This window comes from Muntiacus reevesi, chromosome 1 (genome assembly GCF_963930625.1).
Source record: "Muntiacus reevesi chromosome 1, mMunRee1.1, whole genome shotgun sequence".
In the NCBI taxonomy this organism is placed as follows: Eukaryota; Metazoa; Chordata; class Mammalia; order Artiodactyla; family Cervidae; genus Muntiacus; species Muntiacus reevesi.
The window spans coordinates 248,797,500-248,820,094 of NC_089249.1; the positions used below are offsets into that span (position 1 = coordinate 248,797,500).

The 22,595-nt window shown below is 40.0% G+C and overlaps 1 protein-coding gene across 3 annotated transcripts in view; it reads left to right on the forward strand.

Annotated features, from left to right (window-relative positions):
• Window positions 1–11,563: 11,563 nt before the first annotated feature.
• Window positions 11,564–22,595, forward strand: part of TTC1 (tetratricopeptide repeat domain 1) — a 48,663-nt gene continuing 37,631 nt past the window's right edge. For 2 of the 3 annotated variants that reach the window (XM_065919029.1, XM_065919026.1), the window contains exons 1-2: window positions 11,564–11,654; window positions 12,720–13,082. In XM_065919029.1, the coding sequence (XP_065775101.1) occupies window positions 12,750–13,082 (333 nt within the window). In that variant the 5' untranslated portion in view covers window positions 11,564–11,654; window positions 12,720–12,749. The remainder of the gene's footprint in view (window positions 11,655–12,719; window positions 13,083–22,595) is intronic. The other variant, XM_065919028.1, reaches the window with a different exon arrangement.

A 22,595-nucleotide genomic window follows, 5' to 3' on the forward strand; every position in this document is an offset into this window, starting at 1 on the left:
CATGCATATTTCAAAGTGATTTATTTTCTTCATAATTGTGTGTATTTTGCTTTATGCCTTTAAAAACATTTTCTGAGAAGGGATCCATAGGCTTCATCGGACTGCCAAAGAGCCCATGGAACAAATAAGACAAAGCTCCTGAAATATGAGAACTCTGCCTCTCTGGCTGTAAATGAGACTATGCCACCAACTATCATGGTCATCCTGAACAACTCCCTTCAGGGCTCCATTTCCTCAGTTTTCTCTTCTGTAAAATGGGAATAATACTAGCCTTATCTAGTTAAGAGCTACTAAGAGAACAAGAGAAATCTGCATGTGAGTACACACAGGTGCAGAGCTTATGCCAGTTCAGTTGTGCAGAGTCAGCTTCTGAAGTGGTAATAAATGAGGGTTATTAAGTTGTTCAACTTTAGACCTATTTCCTAGAGATGCTGATTTTTTCAATCACTTCTAGATAAGTGTCCTGAGATAGTCATATAGATTGGGATTGAACTAGGAAAAAACTAAATAATAAGGGGGATATTGCACTTTAAATGCACTTGGATAGAACTACTTAAGAACACAGGAGATAAAATGAGATTTTTCCCAATCGATCATATAACTCCAATTATCGTAGGCTCTGAGAAATTAGGAGCCTAGGCACCATGGAATTTTCCAGGCAAGAGTACTGGAGTGGGTTGACACTTCCTTCTCCAGGGGATCTTCCTGACCCAGGGATTGAACCCAGGTCTCCCACATTGCAAGCACACACTTTTACTGTCTGAGCCACCAGGGGAGCTGGGCTTCCCTGACAGCTCAGTTGGTGAAGAATCCGCCTGGGTTGGGATGATCCCTTGGAGAAGGGAAAGGCAACCCACTCCAGTATTCTGGACTTCCCTGGTGGCTCAGATGGTAAAGCGTCTGCCTACAATGCGGGAGACCCGGGTTTGATTCCTGGGTTGGGAAGATCCTCTGGAGAAGGAAATGGGACCCAGTCCAGTACTCTTGCCTGGAAAAGCTCATGGACGGAGAAGCCTGGTAGGAGCATGGAGGAGCCTCCATCCATGGACTCGCAAAGAGTCGGACACACCAAGCCACTTCACTTCACTTCAGTTAATAAACCATGGCTAAAAGAAAAAAATCACAGATCAATCAGTCGTTCCCTCTGTAATCTCTAAATACAGGGATAATTGGACAAATGACTAGAAAGCTGAGAAAGTTGGTTTGTTTCTTTCATAGTCTGTGCCTTTAAAATATCTGAGTACTTACCAAACATTTATTCATCCAAGAAATCTGCTGAGGTGATTATAATTTATGTTTTAAGTAGCAAAGTAAATATCTACAGATATCTTATTTCTTAAACAATATTTTAAAAATGAGCTCAAATTATGTTCAGGGTGTTAACTTCATGCTTTCATAGTCTTAAATTCAAAGACACAGTGTACTGGGGGGTAGTCAGCTTAGCCAAGAAAGATGGTTCCTAAACAAAGTGATACTCTGATCAGTTTCCCCAAGGACTTTTGGAAATACCCTGGGATGTTTTTGTTGAAGAGGCTTTCTGGTTTGCACAGTGGAAGTTGCCCTTTTTTTCTGGCTTTGAGAGAATGGAAGTCTGATTCTGCTGTCTTAGCCATATAGAGAAGAACTCAGCTAAAAGTTAGAATTGAGGAACATTTTTCTAATAAAATAGAAAAAAAAAAAAAAGCCTACTTCTATATTAAAAAAAAAAAAAAAAAAAACAGAGAAAAACCTCTGGTTTTCTTATCTTGATATTAATGAGAGGTCATTCATTCGTTCATTTACTCATTCATTTGTTTATAAGTGTTCCTTGATTGCCCACCTTTAGCAAGGCACTGTGCCAAGCACAACTAATGTGGCCCCTGCCCTCCTGACACTTAAGACTAATGTTGATAACATCAAAAATTTTAAGAGACAGGCTCTGTGCTAAGTATTTTACTTATGTGAATTCATTAACGCTTCCCAGTCACCCTAGAAGGAAAATACAGTTACCCCACGTTACATTACAGATAAGGAATCACAAGTGTAAGGAGCTTGTTCAGGTTTACAGGGCTAGTCAGGGACTGAGCTGGGATTCAATCTTGGCCAATCTGATGCCACAATCTGTGCTCTGAAACAGGGGCTGGCAAACTACAGCCCACTGGCCAAGTCCAGCCCAATGTCTGCTTTTGCAAATAAAGTTTTATTGAAACAGACAAGTTCCCATTCATTTACATGATGCCTTTGGCAGCTTCCATGCAACAGTATTAGTCCAGTAGCTGCAGCAGAGACCACATGGCCCATAGAGCCTAAAATATTTACCTGTCCCTTTACAGGAATGGAGAAGGCAATGGTGACCCACTCCAGTACTCTTACCTGGAAAATCCCATGGAAGGAGAAGCCTGGTAGGCTACAGTCCATGAGGTCGCTAAGAGTCAGACACAACTGGGCAACTTCACTTTATAGGAAAGAGACTGCTCTAAAACTGCTCTAAAACTCCAACTCCCACTGCTTCCTCTCCCACAGAAATGACAGGAGGTAAGTAAAATAATTGAAAATAATTTTTTAACATACCATGATTCATGAAATGGAACCCTGTGAAAGAGAATCACTGGAGTGGTGGGGGCATGAGCTCTTTAAAATGTGAGTCCCCAGAGAGGGGACCTCCAAGCTGAGATCTGAAATCTGGGACAGAGCTTCTCACTGAAGAACAAGTAGCTTATTTAGCTTCCCCTATATCCACTACATCTGCAAAGGATGACAAAGAAGCCAGTCTCCTTTCTGGAGTTAAAAGATTGCCTCCCCCTTTAAATGGGAACCTGGGAGGATTCAGTGAGGGGAATGATGGATGAAAATGTTCAGCATGGTACTTAACACCCAGCTGACACTTACCAAACAGCCCTCCTTCCTTCTGTCTCCCATCCTTGCCACCTGCTGAACCAAAACAGGTCTGCTGCCTAAACTTGCAAAGGTTTATACATCATGAACACAGTGCTTTATGCTTTAAAATGGACATTGACATTTAATATAGTAAAGTGAGGGTTGGAAGTATGTGTCCTAACTCAGAATAAATTGTTTGGTCCAGTGGATGAGTCCCAAAGGGGAAAAATGTGCTAGCTAAGTCATTCCATTTGTGGTTGGGGCACAGATTCTCTTTCTTGATCCAAATGGCCAAGGCTGAGGGCAGAAGGGGGGTTGGGTGAGTGGGTGCAGGATGCTTGCCTTGGCAGTCTTCTGCATGAGTCCCTCCAAGACTGTCAGTCTCCATTTTATATGGTACCTTCATCCATCCATTACCAACATTAAAGGCCTCATCTTTAACCGGGCTCTGGGCCATTTGCTTGACAGTGAAAAACTGCTGAGTTTTCCTGCCAAGTGTATATCCATATATTCTTTATAGATATAAATTGCCTTCAAAGCCACTTCTCCTCTTTAACAGTTAAGGTTACTATATCTGCCCACCCCTTTGGTTCTTTAGAAAAACACAGACTTTGTGGTTAGACCTGGCTTTAAGTCCTGTTCAACTAGCTGTGTGACCTTGGGGAAAACTTTTAACTTCTCATTTGTAATAATATCTATTACTGTCATCCATTTATACAATATTTGAGCATTTCCTATATGCCAGGCACTGTGCTGGGCTGTATGGATTTCACAGCAAACAAGACAGGTGAGATCTCAATCCTTGTGGCTCTTACAGTCTAGTAGAGGGAGTTGTTATAATCAAATAAATAAATGCTTAAGATTGTTACAGATGTCATCAGTGATATGGAGGGGAAAGGGTGATGTAATAAGAGTGAGCTACTTAAGTGATACTGAGGCAAAACCTGCAGAATAAGAATGAGCAAACCATGGGAAGAGCTGTAAATGACATCAGGCAGAGGGAGAAAGGTCTGGAGGTAGGGAAAATGTGTTTTAGGAAGACAGAGTAGTCAGTATCCAAGAGGGGCAGTGGTACAAGACAAGGTCAGAGAGGTGGATAGAGACCAGCTCACATGAGCCTTATGGGTCATGACAAGGAGTTTTAGGTTTTATTCTAATCAGCCTGAGAAGCCAATGAAAGTGATTGAGACACGTATAGGATTCACGTGTTTAAAAGATCAGTCTGGTTAACTGCATGGTGAAGGGATCACAGGGAAAAAGGGTAAAAACAGAGAGGCCAAGGTTGTAAGGATTACCTACAATTACAAAGGTAAAATAATGAGCACATCTCCTGACACTTAGAATTTCTCTATGAATGTTAGTTAGCTGTTTTTCTGAAAAATCTAAGCCTGTCTTATCTAATACGGTAGACAGTGGCTTCGTGTGGCTGTTGAGCATTTGAAATGTGACTAGTGCAATCATGCAAATGTATTTTATTTCATATTAATTAAATTTAAAAACTAGTATTTGACTCAGTCACTTGGGAAGTACTTTTGAAAAACTTGGATATATGAGTCTATATTTTAGCTGTAAATTTTATGAAATCTGAGTACAGATTCAACTATTTTTGATGAAAATTTAATGTCCAAATTGAGATGTACTATAACAGTAAAATGCACGCATGATTTCAAAGATTTAGTATGAAAAACAAAATGTAAAATTCAGTTAATAATTTTCATATTGATCACATGTTCAAATTTTGGACATACTAGGTTAAATTAATTTCACTTATTTTACTGTTTTCAAAGCTTTAAAAAATTTTTAGATTAACATATGTTACTGAGTCCAAGATTACTACTTCTTGCGTACAACAAGCTGATAAATCAAGAGGTGAGATGTTGGGACAAGGAATAGAGACTTTATTCAGCAATCCAACAGACTGAGAAAGATGGTGGACTAGGGTCCCAAAGAACAATCTTCCCTAAATTAGAATTCAGGCTTCTTTTATGCTAAAAGGAAAGAGGATGTGGCTGGATGTTGCAACCCTTGGTGCCAGAATCCTTTGTTCCTGCCTTCCCTGTAGGTCTGTTTGGTAACAGTGTACCTGTAAACCTCCAACAAAACAAATGTCATTCTCTGTTCTGTGGTCCTTAGAGGAAAAGTGTTATATCTTTAAATGTCAGAGCCTTGAGAATGGGTTCTCCTGTGTACAGCAAGCTATGGGCAACATTCTTTTACAAACTGCAAAGTCAGCATGACTAAGCATGGGCTACAGAGCACACATGGGTTAGAGCTAAGAAATAGATCCAATATGGAGCCAGGTTTGTTCTTGTCTGTCACACATAAGTGTCTCACGTCTATTACTATTGGACCGTGCTGATCAAACAGACAGAGATCTAGAAATTTAAACACACAGGATGTTAACTCTTGATTATGTCTCCTATCTAGAAATCTCAGTTTGAAGATTAGAACTGGGAAAAAATGAAAAGCAATAGCATCTTTTGGAAACACTAAGAACACAGGATCTACATGTTGATTATATATTTGATGTGTATCTCATCTTCGGGGAATTCTTTTGGCATCCCTGACTATTCCTGGATATTGGACCTTACTTTAGCAAATTCAAGCACTCCAACTCTGGGAGAAGGAGCCCAGGGCTTAGGGAACCTGCAGGTGTAAAGCTGAATCCCCAGAGCTGGGCTCAGTAACCTTGTGATATTAATATATCCACTTTGAGCAGGAAAAGGACTGAAGCAACCTAGCATAGATTGAAATCTCTAGCTCCAGGGAGCATAGATGCATGGAGCCTCCTAAAGGTTCAGGACAGTGTGTTCATAGTAAGTCACTGGGAGAGGTAGGACTGATTTCCATCTCTTCCTGCAGATTCTCCACAAAGCAATTAAATAAATTGCTTTAACTTAAAGTATAGTTAAAGTTTGTACCAGGGTCTGTATGTAGTGCTTTAGGTTTGTTACCCCATTTAAACTTCATGAAACTTTCTGAGGTAGGTGTTAAGGTTTAGTGACTTGTCCAAGATCATATCACACAGCTGCTAAGAGGCAGAGCAGGGATTCAAACCCAGGCAGCCTGACACCAGAACCTACACTCTTAGTCACCACACAGGCAGCAATCCTGTTGACATGCCAGTGACCCAAGGGACCACCCTTGAATATAAGACTTCTCTAGTTCCATCACTTGCAGCCATTGCTGAGACTTGCTTACCCCTTGCTAGTCCCTGCTCTGCTCCTTATGATTGAGAGATGGGTGTGTGCCACTAAGAAATCAGCCAGTTGCTCCCTCCAGAAAGAAAACCAAAGAGTAAATGATTATTTTGCTACTCTCCAGATTTATCACTGTACCCACCACAGGGTCTAGTATGCTGCCTATCATTCATTCACTATTCATTCATTCATGTTCAGCTTTCATTCTTTCAACAAACTTAGGTGATCAGTTCCCTGTCTTGTGGGATATGAATGAAAGCTTCACAAATACTATCACTATTAGTAATATTACTGGTCATCATTAGTAACACTAATAATCAAGTTATATTACTATTAGTAATTGGTCTTAATAGTGGTAATACTGTAACACCTTCATTAATAATAATATTTGTGGAGCACTTGCATGCTAAGTACTATTAATATTAATATCACTTAATTAACACTTAGTAATTTTTTTTTTCTATCTTGAGCAGTTAATTTTCTGTGTTTAATTCTCTCAACAATGGTATAAGGAAATTCCAGAAGCCTCAAAATACTACACAGACATGAGAGCACTGGGTTATTCAGTGTTTCGACCCTAAATTCCTGAAATAGGGTCATTCACCCGTGTGATAGGAGGATGTTCACTGACCCCTTACAACTGTAAACAAAACAGACATGGTCTCTGCACTGGGAAAATCACAACAGAACCGCCCTCTGGATGGAAAAGACTTACTTTCCTTTTACAGAGCAGGGTTGCTAGAACGAAGAGACAAAATCTCTCCAGTTTCCGGAATTGATTGGTGGGCTTGCATCTCTAAAAATGTTTATTGTCTCATGCTCTATACCTCTGCAACAGCCAACTCTTTCTCATTCCCCAAAATGCTCCGAAGGTTTTCATGATGTCCTCCAACCTCTCTTTTTGGTCCTTTTTATCCTCTTAATGAATTATTCCTCCTCCAACAGACTAACTGAGATAGCTTCTCAGGGAAGATCTACCAAACAGGTCCAACTGCCTGTTTGTTCTTGGCATAAACAGAAAAGAATGGAGTGCTTCTGCCTTTAGGCCCAGTGGTGCCGTCCTTCACCCCCAGTCTCCCAGGCTTCACCTCTAGCCTGTGAGCTCATGAGGATGGAGGAAGGCAGGGACTGCTGCTTATTAGATGTCCTATACCCAGCTATTGTCACAAGGCCTGTCACATATTATTATTGTCTCTAATGTGCATTAAATTTTATGTGCCGAGCCTGTGGGTCCTTGTCTTCTAGATTATATCATTTTCTGCCAAAAAACTGAAGAGGGAGTAACCACTGTTTTCTTGTTGTTCAGTTGCTAAGTTGTGTCTGACTCTCTGCGATCATATGGACTACAACACGCCAGGCTTCTCTGTCCTTCACCATCTCCTGGAGCTTGCTCAAATTCATGTCCATTGAGTTAGTGATGTTATCTAACCATCTCATCCTCTGTCACCCCCTTCTCCTTTTGCTTCAGTCCTTCCCAGCATGAGGCTCTTTTCCCATGAGTTCACTCTTCACATCAGGTGACCAAAGTATTGAAGCTTTAGTTTCAGCATTAGTCCTTCCGATGAATATTCAGGGTTGATTTCCTTTAGGACTGACTGGTTTGATCTCCTTGCAGTCCAAGGGACTCTCAAGAGTCTTTCTCCAACACCACAGTTCAAAAGCATCAATTCTTCGGTGCTCAACTTTCCTTATAGTCTAATTTTCACATCCATACATGACTACTGGAAAAACCATAGCTTTGACGAGACGGAACTTTGTCGCAAAGTAAGGTCTCTGCTTTTTAATATACTATCTAGGTTTGTCATAGCTTTCCTTCCAAGGAGCAAGTGTCTTTTAATTTTGTGACTGTAGTCACCAGCTGCAGTGATTTGGGAGCCCAAAAAAATAAAATCTGCCATTGCTTCCACTTTTCCCCCACTATTTGCCATGAAGTGATGAGACCAGATGCCATGATCTTAATTTTTTTTGATGTTGAGTTTCAAGTCAGCTTTTTTCACTCTCCTCTTTCACCTTCATCAAGAGGCTCTTTAGTTCATTTTCTGCTATTAGAGTGGTATCATCTGCATATCTGAGGTTGTTGATATTTCTTCCAGCAATCTTGATTCCACTTTGTGATTCATCAAGTTCAGTTCAGTCGCTCAGTCATGTCTGACTCTTTGCGACCCCATGGACTGCAGCACGCCAGGCTTCCCTGTCCATCACCAACTCCCAGAGCTTACTCAAACTCATGTCCATTGATACAGCGATGCCATCCAACCATCTCATCCTCTGTCGTCCCCTTTTCCTCCCACCTTCAATCTTTCCCAGCATCAGGGTCTTTTCTAGTGAGTCAGTTCTTTGCATCAGGTGGCCAAAATACTGGAGTTTCAGCTTCAGCATCAGTCCTCCCAATGAATATTCAGGACTGATTTCCTTTAGGATAGATCGCTTGAATCTCCTTGCAGTCCAAGGGAGTCTCAAGTCTTCTCCAACACCACAGTTCAAAAGCCTCAATTCCTCGGCGCTCAGCTTTCTTTATAGTCCAACTCTCACATCCACACATGACTACTGGAAAAACCATGGCTTTCACTAGACAGACCTTTGCTGGCAAAGTAATGTCTCTGCTTTTAAATATGCTGTCTAGGTTGGTCATAGCCTTTCTTCCAAGGAGCAAGCATCTTTTAATTTCATGGCTGCAGTCACCATCTGCAGTGATTTTGAAGCCCCCAAAATAAAGTCTGACACTGTTTCCACTGTTTCCCCATCTATTTGCCACAAAGTGATGGGACCGGATGCTATGATCTTAGTTTTCTGAAAGTTGAGTTTTAAGCCAACTTTTCACTCCCCTCTTTAACTGTCATCAAGAGGCTCTTTAGTTCTTCTTCACTTTCTGCCATAAGGGTGGTGCCATGTGCATATCTGAGGTTATTGATATTTCTCCTGGCAATCGTGATTCCAGCTTGTGCTTCATCCAGTCCAGCATTTCTCATGATGTACTCTGCATAGAAGTTAAATAAGCAGGGTGACAATATGCAGCCTTGACATATTCCATTCCCAATTTGGAACCAATCTGTTGTTCCATGTCCAGTTCTAACTGTTGCTTCTTGACCTGCATACAGATTTCTCAGGAAGCAGGTGAGGTGGTCTGTTATTCCCACCTCTTTAAGAATTTTCCAGCTTGTTGTGATCCACACAGTCAGAGTCTTTGGTGTAGTCAATAAAGCATAAATAGAGGTTTTTCTATAACTCTCTTGCTTTTTCTATGACCCAATGGATGTTGGCAATTTGATCTCTGGTTCCTCTGCCTTTTCTAAATCCAGCATGAACATCTGTAAGTTCACGGTTCACGTATTATTAAAGCCTGGCTTGTAGAATTTTGAGCATTACTTTGCTAGCGTGTGAGATGAATGCAATTGTGCGGTAGTCTGAACATTCTTTGGCATTGCCTTTCTTTGGGATTGGAATGAAAACGTACCTTTTCTGATCCTGTGGCCACTGCTGAGTTGCCCAAATTTGCTGACATATTAAGTGCTGCACTTTCACAGCATCATCTTTTAGGATTTGAAATAACTCAACTGGAATTCCATCACCTCCACTAGCTTTGTTCAGAGTGATGTTTTCCTAAGGCCCACTTAACTTTGCGCTCTAGGTGAGTGATCACACCATCGTGGTTATCTGGGTCATGAAGATCTTTTTTGTATAGTTCTTCTGTGTATTCTTGCCACCTCTTCTTGATATCTTCTGCTTCTGTTAGGTCCATACCATTTCTGTCCTTTATTGTGCCCATCTTTGAATGAAATGTTCCCTTGGCTCCATCCCAATTTTTACATATGAGGTACATTTATATATTACGCTTAGAAGCATTAAGTAATTTGCCCCAATGTCACACAGCTAGTCAAACGGCAGAGCTAGAATTAGGATTCAAATAATCAAATCATCCACCTAAAGCATTTTTCACAGCATATAGCACCTAATAAGCATGTAATCAATAAAGGCTAGCTACTAGAACTATCATCCAAAATTGGACAGCTAGTAAAAAATGTGTAATGTTTCTGTTGAATTTATTTACGTACTTAGTTTGCTCTGAAATTTACAGTCTATCACCCCAGAATTTAACAGGACTTCTTAAAGATCATAAGACCTAACCACTTAACTTTTTTAAGGTCTTACTGTATTTAAAAAAATATTAAAAGGTTTCTAAAATTCTGATATATTTTTAATATTTACTTTTGGCATATTAAAACTTTTGATTTACTCAAAAACATAACTGTATGTATAACCTCATTCAGACATAAATTCAAAAAGCAAATGTGATACCCTTCTTGAAAAGGTCACTTCCAGCTTACTCTGCAGTAGGTTCTGTGAATTATAGAAAACAACAATATTCTGTTGTTATCATTGGTTATGTATCTGGCTACCTTAAAGGAATATCTCAGTTCTGTATTACTAGCGGGCAATGCTTGGGGTCTAATTAACATTCAGTAAACATTGGTGATGGACAGGGAGGCCTGGCGTGCTGCGATTCATGGGGTCGCAAAGAGCCGACACGACTGAGCGACTGAACTGAACTGAAGTGAAACATTGGGAAAGACCCTGATGCTGGGAAGGGTTGGGGGCAGAAGGAGAAGGGGACGACAGAGGATGAGATGGCTGGATGGCATCACCGACTCGATCGACAGGAGTTTGAGTAAACTCTGGGAGTTAGTGACAGACAGGGAGGCTTGGCTTGCTGCGATTCACGGGGTCACAAAGAGTCGGACACGACTGAGCAACTGAACTGAAACATTTCTTTAATGAATGTATAAGCCAACAGTTCGCTTTTGGTTCCAGGACTGCTTAACACTCTCGAATATTATTGAGGACCACGGAAAGCTTTTATGTGGGTTCTACGTATAACTGAAAATATTGTAATATTAGTTTATTAATTAACTTAAAACAATACACCCATTATATGCTAACATAAATAATCTTTCTATAGATAACTAAGTTTTCCAAAACAAAAAATGTATATACAGTGAAGAGTGGCATTGTCCTACATTTTTGCAAATCTCTGGCTTAATAAAAGACATCTGGATTCTCGTCGCTCCTGGGTTCAATCCATTGCGCTATCACAGGACACATATCCTCTGGGAAAATTCATTGTATATTCATGAGAGGAGGATGGAGAGGGCATTAACAACTTATCAACACTGTTTTGATCTAGCTGTAGACCCCTTTCGACAAAAATACACTTTGAGAAACACTGTAGGGAAAACTAATTTTTAACAAAGTTCATGCTTCAGGACTCTTCTGTACACAGCACAGCTGGCATGAGAGAGGTCAGAGGAGAGGAGTAAAAGGAACACCATAGAAACAGCCTTTCTCTTCCTTTTTTCCTCCAGAGCCCAGTATCGCGGAGTCTTGCCGTAACCCAAGATGGCAACCATCTCTCATTTTCAGTCCGTACAATGACGTCATAGAGCGACAATGCCGCACCCTCTCACTGAGGTTTTACAACATTTCCCAGGATGCTTTGCCAACGGTGACGCTATTCACCGGCGCCGACGGAAGAGCACCTGACTGAGCGGAAGTAGAGATCTCTGAGGCGAGGAAGGTGAGGACGAGAGGAACTGTGAAGCTGTGAGTAGCCACATGAGTCTGTAGTCTTGGCGGTGAGGGACACAGCCAGGGGAGGAACGTTTGGAAAGTGTGGGGGTGGCCCTCCTTAACTCAGGAGCCTCAGACCCTTCGTTCTTATACTAGTCCTGGGAGCGGGGAAAAACAAAACGTTGCTGTGGAGGCACAGTCTCCGTATTAAAATCGTACTGTTTTAAGTTTTCTTGGGACGAGATAGGGGCGAATTCGGGTTCTGCCGCAACCCAAGGGTCTTTGGCGTGATTTTACTGCGACCGGAGGAGTGGCGCTGCTGACGGTCTGACTCAGCTTCTACAGCACTAGTTCTCAATTGGCTGCACCTGAAAGTCACCTGGGATGCCGTTTTAAAAACTACAGATGCTCTGGCTCCACGCCAGACCAGTAAATCAGAATCTGTGGAGTATATAATCTGGTCAACAATACTTGCTAAAGCGTTTCGAGTGTTAACGTTGTGCATACAGGGTTAAGAACCACGCTTTTCATGGCTAATTCCGACTCCTTCGGGAATCCTGATTAGGGCTACCTGAGCCAAGGCCTCTCTTCCACTGTAACCTGCGTGGGCTGTATCACATGCAAGTGGGTGAAGTTGATGATTGCTCTGTTGGCACGGATTGTATGTTGAGCTCTACCAGAAACTTATTTTTGAACTTCGTACGGTGATGCTGGGAAGACAGGTCACAGTCTCTTATTTACGACCTGGTTGTTCATTCTGAATAAAAATTAGAAACGCGTTGTTTTTCTTGCCATTGTTTTCGCTTCTGCCATTTTTTTGCAACCTTGAAAAACTGGGAGCAGTAGAAGATGGAGGAATCACATTAAAATCGGTGTCTCTTATTGGCTTGTAAGAAGTTTTGAAAAGGGTAGCAGTTATAATTACATTTGGCATTATTTGTGGGCTTATGAAAGCCTTTATATATGGCTTTATAATTGAATCAATGAAAATAAGTTAGGATGTGATTTGAATTTTGATGCAGAAGTTTGTTTAAATGTGATAGTTAGAATTGAATAGGCAGGTAGATAGCATTACCTAACCTATTTTCTCTTTTGCAGTTTCAGCTTCACCTCCCTCACTGATTCAGCATGGGGGATAAGTCAGAGAACTGTAGGGTTCCAGAGGATCTGTTCACTGGTTTGAAAGTTACAGATCCCCAGGAAGCAGAGTGTGTTAACCCTCCAGTATCTAGTGCCAAAGAGCATCATTCCCGGAGCGAGCTGCTCAAGGATGTCGAGGCCCAGCCCCAGGAGGACCAGGGAGAGGAGGAGTGCTTTCATGACGCCAGTGCCTCATTTGAGACGGAGGAGCCAGGAGTGGACAAGATTGAGAACAAACCTGAGGATGATATGAATTCCTCTGAACTAGATGAAGAATATCTAATGGAACTGGAAAAGAACATGCCAGATGAAGAGAAAAAGGTAAATGTTATGCATTGTGCATGATTTGCCATGTAAACTTTTTTACAGTGCTAAATATGATTGATACTATATCATAGATTGTGTCATTTGTGGTAAAAAGTGACTTGCCCTTCTGTGTCCTTATTGCTTTAGTAATGATGGATCTGAGATAAATCAGTGACGTGGTGGGGCTGCATTGAGTGTGCCTGCGTAGCAGAGAAGTTTCCACTTCTGTGAACTTTGAGTTCTTATGTTCATCTTGTGTGATTATTATATATATACCTTTTAACTTTAATGACCTTATCGATGGTTGGCTGCTGAAATTCCTGTCATAGATATTTTTTGGTCAGACTTTAGAATTTGGCATGTGGCCTGTTTGTTAATCCTTTGTTAACAAAAAAAATAACTGCCTGAATATCCTGGTGTTGATTTACTTACAGAGGGCAGTGACTGGGACCTGTGTTATTTACATTTTGTTCTTGAGGAACAGAATTGTGTGTGATAGTAGCTCATTTGTTAAGCACCAATAATATGCCAACCACTAAGCTTAAAATGTTGCTTGTGTTTTCATTTAATCTTTACTACATGCCTGTGAAACATATACTGTTAACATCTCTATAAGACAGCAGCTTAGGGCAGTACAGTAACTTGCCTGAAATCACATATCTATTAAGTAGCAGAACTGTTTCTCAAACCCAGATCTCTTTGATTCCAAAAGTAAAATATAATGCAGAATTTAATAACAAAAACAACTGTTTTCCTACAAAGCAGATGCACTAATAAAATGTATACTGTCCTGCTACTTTGCCCTTGGGCTAGTGACTGAGCAAGCATTTATTTTGGGAGACAGAGGCTTGGTGTCTTCCATATATTCTTCCTTCTGATCTCATAAGCAAGGTGGCTTAAAGAGGTACTATAACATCTGAGTTTGTCTGCAGAGAAAATGAGTGAGATTTGTAGCTTATGCCTCTGAAGCACTCACTTGCTGAACAGGTTATGATGCATTAGTGATGGGCTGAGATGGTAAACATGCAGTGTATTAATGTGAGGCGGGGACATAGTAGGAAGTGAGGAGAAGCATCTTAGGCACTTTTCATGATCAAATCTTTTGGTTTTGACAGGCATGCGTTAGCTTTTGTGCTAGTGTGTGCCACTAGAGAAGAATGATAAAGGGCAAAAATGAGCCAAGTTCATAAACTACCTCCAGCAGAAACGGCTCAGAAAATTAAATCAAGTATTATTCAGTAACATTAGAGAAATGATTTTCCAGAAAGTGTTTGGCTCAATTTTCATAACACTGGTGTAGATATGAAATGACCATGTTAAAATATTAGCAATGCTTTTCTGATACCTTAATGTAGTTTGCCCTGCTATAGTGAATTTTCTCCAATGCCATTGGTTTGATTTGTTACATACTATGCTTCCCATTCTCATTATAGCAAAAGATTTTTGTCTCCTGGCCAGAAAATTTTAAGTTCTATAAATATTATAAATAATTCTTTTTATTACTTATAAGTCAAATATTCTAAATAGCAGAATACGTTTAAACTTTTTTCCTTTTAAAAATAAAGATATAATTTACATGTTGTATAACTGTTTAAGTTCTAATGTGTACTACTCACTGAGTTTTGACAACTGTGTATACCTGTGTAGCTCACACCAGTTGTAGTATTCGCTTTCTTTTATGATACTTTGATAAATATCTTTGTGAAATTAGTATTAGGAAATCAGCTCAAGAGATGAAGAAATGTCTCTTTGTTGCACATAAGGTTTAGTTTTATAAGTCATTGGGAAAAGGATATATTTAAGCTTGATTCTTTGAAAGTAGATGCAGTTCAGTTGATTCAACAACAAAAATTAACACAAAGGGCCACATGGGAAGACTTTCAGCCTCAGTAATAATTTTTAAATGCAAATTAAAACATATCTTATTTCTCAGATCAGAGCATTGTTCGGATGTTGACAAGAAAAGGAAGTAGGAACTAATGTACTAACAGTGAGAGTTTGAATTGCTACATCATTTCTGTGGTGTACAGATAGCAAATTTTTATATGAGCATTTCTTTAGTTCAGGGCTACCATGGAACCTTCTGCAATGATGGGAATGTTCTATATCTCCACTGTCCAATATGGTAGCCACTGGCTACCACATTTTAACAGTCATCTGGCCGTTAAGCAGTTAAAATGTGGCTAGTGCAGCTGACAAAATGAATTTAAAAATTGTTTTTTAAATTTTAGTTAATTTAAATAGTCTCACATGGCTGGTGAGTACCATAAAGTACCACATTGCAGGATCATGCATAATTTCAGAAAACTAGAAATAATGTTGAACAGAGGGTATTACTTTAAACAGTTTTGGCATATTTATGTGTGGTGTACAACGTAGTCATTAAAAAGAGCTAAATCTTCATATTGACATGGATTAATGCCTGAGTGTTAAATGAATTAAGCAGGTGTTTTAATATGATTTATAATAAATATGTATTTGGTGTTTGTCTGGTTCCTGATGCAGAGTTCCTAAGACCTTTGAAACTTCCTAAGTGAAAAGAGATGAAAGGTTATTTTGTTATTCATAGCAAGGCTCTTTCAACCACACGTGACTTAATGAGATGACTTTGGGAAAACCCCTAAGGATGAGGTCTGGTTGTCACTTTGGAGCTCTCAGCCCCACCCCCACTTCACCCCACCTCTGGGGAGGGAAGAGATGCTGAAGGTTGGATTATTAATTAATCATGCTTACTTAATGAAAGCTCCATAAAAACCCCTACAGGATGGAGTTCAGAGAGCTTCAGAGTTGGTGAACACGCATGATGCTGAGAGGGTGCACATCCATAGAGCTTGGAAGCTCAGTGTGAAGGGTTGCACAAACCTTGCCTTATGCATCTCTTCCATCTGACTATTCCTGAGTTATATCCTGTATAATAAAGTGATAATCTAATAAATTAACTCTTTTTCTGAGTTCTCTGAGCCCCTCTAGCAAATTAGTTGAACCTGAGGAGGTGGTTGTGGAAGCTGTCCATTTATAGCCCATGGGCCAAAAGTAGAGGTGACAGCAACATCATGGATGGGCTTAGAGGGCGTTATGCTAAGTGAGAGAAGTCAGAGAAAGACAGATACTTGTATGATATCACTTTCATGGGGAATCTAAAAAATAAAACAAACTGGGGAATATAGCAAAAAAGAAACAGACTTGCAGATACAGGAAACAAACCAATGGTTACCAGTAGGGAGAGGGAAGGAAGGAGGGGCAGTATAGGGGTAGAGGAGTAAGAGGTACAAACTACTGTGTATAGAATAAGTTATGGGGGTGTACCGTACAACACAGGGAATATAGCTAATACTTTATAATAATTCTAAGTGGAGTATAACCTTTACAGTCATGGATCATTGTGTTGTACATCTCTATAACATATAATATTGTGCATCAGCTATACTTTAGTTTAAAATATATATATATATACACACACACACACACACACACCCAAAAAAAAAACCCAGCAGTGACAGCCTGGACTTGCAGTTGGCATCTGAAGTGGGGATGGAGCCAGTCTGTGGGACTCAGCCCGTAACCTGTGGGGTCTGGCACTGTCTCCAGTAGATAGTGACATAATTGAGTTAAAGTGTAGGACACCGGCTTGTCCACTGTAGAGTTGCAGTTGCTCGGTGTGAGAGAAACTTCCGCACATGTTCTGAGTGTTGAGAGTAGAAGACACACGCAGGTGTTTTCTTTATCAGAGGTTATAGAACAGTCAGTGATTTAAGTTAAAAACCTGTGTGAAAATAGTTTATACATGAAAATATGCTTATACAGGAATGCTTGGAAGCATATACACCAAATTATAAAAAGTGAGTAGCTCTGAAGGATGTGGTTATTGGAGAATTTTCTTTTATATTTAGTACAATTTTATAATGTTTGCAGGATTTTTTTTTATGGTAAGCATATGTTACACTTATGACCAACATCAGAAAAAGTAACTCCAGTTTGAGTATATAAATAAAATTTCGATTCTTTATAACCAGGGCAGACTTTTTACTAAAATAAGCACATAAAGCTGACCTTTGGGGATTTGGGAAAGATTTGCTATCATAGGATCTGTGTATTGCCAAACATATCAAGTATCAATACCTGAAGTCTGTTATTCAAGCTGACTTGACTTGCCCTGTGGCTGAGAAGAAGATCCAGGCTCAAGTGGGTGCCAATTCTCAACAGAACTCGTAGATCAGGAGTAATGGAGGAGGGAGAGGCAGTTAAGGTTTGTTTAAAACCAGCAAAATCTCTTCAAGAAAGCACTGTGTGTGTGTGTTTCAGAAGCAATCTTGACTATTTGTGAAAACCTAAATGTAGACATGACTACCCAGAGGGATGGGATTTTAGCTCACCTTTGAGATGTACTAGATCTGCAAAGCAAATAGATGATTTTTAAAGGCTTTACTGAAGTGGACTTACCTGGTAGCAGATGAGAATTATTACTATAATAATATTATGATACAAAGATGCTTATAGTTTGAAAAACTATAGAATATATTTCTTTGTGGTGGTATTGATGTAAGAGAATCATTTTTTGTGGGCTGCTTATCAAAATGGAGTTCTCTGGGTGTTCTTACGCACACGCTAAAAGACCACTATCATGGAACGTTGCACACTGTCTTCCTTCATTAAATAGCTGAGTAAGTAAGATTTTCTGTCTCCCATGAGGACCAGTAATCTTACAGATTTCAGAGATTTTATCATTAATTTATTCAAGAAATATTTTGCGTTTCTTCCACATGCCACACATTATTTGAGGCATTTAGGAATACAGCGGTGAATAAAACACTCATCTCTCATATTCTAGTTGGGCGGTATGGGTGGAGGTGGGGGGAGTGATAAGATGAAAAAGGCAGGGGGCCTGGAAGGATGGGCCCGACTATTTTTTTTGATTGGAATATAATTGCTTTACAGTATTGTGTTAGTTTCTGCAGTACAGCGGGAGTCAGCCATTTGTGCACGTACATCCTCTCTAGAGCCTCCCTCCCACCCCCCACCCCTCCTCGGGGTCATCACAGAGCACCAAGCTGAGCCCGCTCTGCCCTGCAGCAGCTCCCGCTGTTTCACACGGGGTAATGTACGCAGGTCAGTGCTGCCCTCCCAGCTCGTCCCGCCCTCTCCTTTCCCCTCTGTGTCCACACGTCCGTCTGTATGTCTGCGTCTCTATTCCTGCCCTGCAGGTAGGTTCAGCTGTACCATTTTTTGCATATATGTGTGTTAATATACAGTATTTGTTTCTCTCTCTGATGTACTTCACCCTATGTTACAGATGCCAGGTTTATCCACATCCCTACAACTGACTCAGTTTCACTCCTTTTTATAGCTGAGTAATATTCCATTATGTACCACATCTTTTTTATACATTCCTCTGTCAGTGGACATTTATCTAGGTTGCTTCATGTAGGCAGGACTACTTTAAATTGGTTGGTCAGGGAAGACTTCTCTGGAGAGGTGCCATTTCAGGAAAGATTTTGTGGGAGAAAGGAGTCGAGTGTGTGAGGATCTGATGGGAAAATATTTCATATAAAGGGAGCAGTTAGTGTAAAGGTTGTAAGGTAGCTGTAAGCTTGATGTATTCTTGGCATGGGCTTCCGTGGTGGCTCAGATGGTAAGGAATCTGCCTGCAATGCAGGAGACCTGGGTTCTATCCCTGGGTTAGGAAGATCCCCTGGAGAAAGGAATGGCAACCCACTCTAATATTCTTGCATGGAGAATCCCATGAACAGAGGAGCCTGGCGGGCTACAGTTTATGAGCATGCAAGGAGTGCAAGGGCCAGGAGCTGGAGCAAAGTGATCAAGGAAGAGAATGGGGTAATAAATTAGAGTCTGTTGATGGAACACCTTGGGAGCCGTGAGTAGGGAATTTTAATTTTTTTCTGACTGCAGTAGGAAAACAGATGGGTAATTTTAAGCCAGAGGAAAGATGAAAGTTATTAACATTTTATTAAGAGTATTCTGTTGGTCATGAGGACAGGGATGGTGCAGAACACTGAGACCAGTTAGGGCCTAATCTGTAGCCTGTGAAAGATGATGGTAGCTTGAACTGTGGATTGAGTGAAGATAAGTGAATGCTTCAGGATACATTTTGGAGGAGGAGTTGACAAGACATACTGAATTCCGTTGGGAGGGCTGGACAGAAAATAAGCATGATTCCTTGGCTTTCACTCCTGGGTAGCTGGTGATGCCCATTAAAACTAGGCAGATGATGGAGGGCTTTTTGAGTTTGTCGGGTCTCTGGTGATTTCATTTTTGTGTGCAAATGAAAAAGGTTTTTTATTTTTAAGCCCAAGTGCAGGTTGTATCCTTTTAACGGATTTGTTCCCTGTTGCCAGTTGTTTGCACATCGAGTTCATTTACAAAAAGTCTGTTGCTTGGTGAGCATGGACTCGGCATGTTGTTTCTGCAATTTTAAAACATTTTCCTTAGGTTCTGAAATTGTAAAGAATTGTTTTTTCCTTTAGGGCTGTTTAATCTTTAACCAGGAACAGTTATTGGTTTAGTGCTGAAGTTCTTTATTAGTCTTTCCCCCGTCACTCCCACATTACTTTATCCTTTTGATTTCCATGTTTCTCCTGCCTCATTGCATTATTTTTTTAAAATATTATACTTGTTTTATTTATTTGTCTGTGCCTGGTCTTCGTTTCTGCATGTCGAATCTAGTTCCCTGACTCGGGATTGAACTCAGGCCCCCTGGGAGCACTGAATCTTATCCATTGGACCACCAGGGAAGTCCCCATTGCATCGTTTTCATAGTCTTATCAGTGTTGTTCTAACTGTGGGCATGTTTACCAGGAACAGTTCTCTTGGTTGCTTCCAGAAAGTTTTCAGTAACTTTTCTATAATGCCCTGCATATTCTGTTAACCTCATGAGAAAACCCTTTCTGATTTGTTCTTTCCCTTTTATTTCATTTCTAATGGGCATCCTTTTGAACTAAGGTTGCCATATTTATTAATTTCATAGCGTTTACCAGTATCAAGTTTAATGAATGCTGCTGACAAGTGATTAAATAAAACCCTACAATTTAAGAACTGGAAGGGACCTTAGATTTCTGATCCCGATCTTAAACCAGGGGAAGTAAGGGCCGTTTACTCTAAAACATTTGGAAGTTATTTGCTGATCAAAGAGTTAAAATGGCATTCAGTGTTTCTTTTGTTTACTAAGGAAGATCTCGTTGTGTAGATCAGTGGTTCTCAAACTGAATTGTGTCTGAGAGTCACAGGAACCTTGCTAACCATGCAAAGCCCTGAGAGGTGTCTGCTACCACAGAATTGTGAGGTGTAGCAGCCAGGAACCTCCTTTGTTAACTATTGAAGTTAGTTGGTTGACAGCGTTGTGTTCGTTTCAGGCGTACAGCATGGTGATTCAGTTGTACTTTTTCTCAATTATATTTCTTTATAGGTTATTACAAGATATTGAATGTAGTTCCCTGTGCTATACAATAAATCCTTGTGGCTTATTTTCCATGTCATTTTGGTTCAGGTAGAACTGTGACTGCATTTTGGAAGACAGCTTAGATGGATGCAGATGACTAAGCTTCCAAAACGAGAAGTATTGACTAACCAGTATACTGACTCCATCTAACATCAGAAGAACTTACTGTTACTAGTAGGATTTTTTTTTCCTTGATCTTGTGCTCAGGGTTCTAAAAGATTAAAAGAGTGGACAGAATTTAAGCAGTACCAAAGTAAGAAAATTTTTTCTGTTGAACTGAGTTTTGGGAGATGGGATTTTCTGAGTTAAGAAACAGGAAACTATTTCCAAGATCAGTTGTCTTTCCTCAGAAGGATAAGACTTAGTGAGAGGTTCTAACTCCAACTGCAATCTAGAGATTCTCCCTCCAAGCTCCTAGTAGACTAATAAGAATGACTTGTGGAAAGAGCAAATGCCTAAAGCAAATGATGTCTTATTTCAAAGAAAACAAAACTGAAGCTTCTGTTTCCTTTTTAATGATAAACCATTCCCTTCCGGATAATTTGTATGTCGGTGTATCTAGCCCTTTCAGGGTAAGGTTTCCTCTTCCCATATAAATAGGGCTGAAGCAGAAAGTTTTGTTGTCTCTGCTTCCACTTTCCAGCCCTTTAGCAAGTATGTAACTTTTTTTATTCCTCTTTTTTAGCCAGATAAGATTGATCTCTGCTTACTGTGCTTTAAAAGTTTGTACTGTTTTATTTTGTAGCAATTCCTTTACAAAGCTGCAGGGGGAAGCAGAGAGCTGCTGATAGATTTACAATAGGGAAATTAATCTGCAAATAGTGAACCTCTTGTTTTTCTCCCTGTTGTCTATAAACACATATTCACTACAGAATTATTTAATTAAGAGAAGTTTTTTTTAATGTACTTAATGCAAGTTTTTATCATTTAATAATGATGGAAGGGATATACACTTGTAAATTCCAAGTCAAGGGTATTGTATTTATGTTTTGTTCACTGACCTAAAGTATAGGAAATATCCCGAGCCAGCCACTGCATCGAGAAGGTCTCTAGTGAAGAGTGGTTGTTTTGTGATTAATAAGGGAATGGTTGAACACCTTCTGATATTTTTTCCAGGTTACACCAATATCTAAAGTTGTGTCAGTTGAAATTTTGTGGGATTCTGAGTTACAGAAAGCCATTCCCTACACTGAGCTTAAAGAGGAATTCACCTGTTTTTCCCCCAGTAGTTATTAGATTTTTACATTTAGATCTGCAGTCCAGTTGGAGTTTATTCTTATGTGTAGTGTGACATAGAATTCCAAATTTTTCATTTTCCAAATAACTACCAACTTGTCCCAGGACTGTTTCAAAAGTCCATCTTTGCCTCAATGATCTAGTTATATTTTAGTGTTAACTGAGTTTGTTTCCTTTCCCAAATGCTTGCCCTCTTCCTGTTTGTCAGATTATTGTTTAAATTTAGGTTATAGTGGCATTAGAACCTCATTTAGACTCAGATTGGATTACCAGAGATCTAAGTAGTAATAAAATTTTAAAATAACTGGAGAATTAATTATTTTAAAAGTATAAAAGCATGCTGTGGAGATGGCTTTCTGCAGTATAATATTTCAGTTCTTTCATAAAGGACTGTGCCCCATGTCATGAAATTATTTTACTCTATGACCCAAGAAAATAATTCTCTAGAAAACAGAATAAAAGATCCCATGCATCTGTATATTTGTAAGGGCTCAGAATAAGGGATTCAGTCTCTGGGTTGGGAAGATTCCCTAGAGAAGGGAAACCCTCCCCACTCCAGTATTCTGGCCTGGAGAATTCCATGGACTGTGTAGTCTGTGGGGTCACAGAGTTGGACATGACTGAGTGACTTTCACTTTCAAAGAATAAGTACTTGCAGATTGAATTCATCCATCTTCAAGGAATCCATTTTGCTAACTTACTGGAAAATGAACTTGGATTAACTGTAGAAGAAAAACCCAAGACCAGTGGTACAAGTCCCTGATTCACAGTGAGGTAGAGGTTTATTTTTAACGTACATCTCAGAATCTTTATAGATCAGATCTCTGGGACTTGATGAC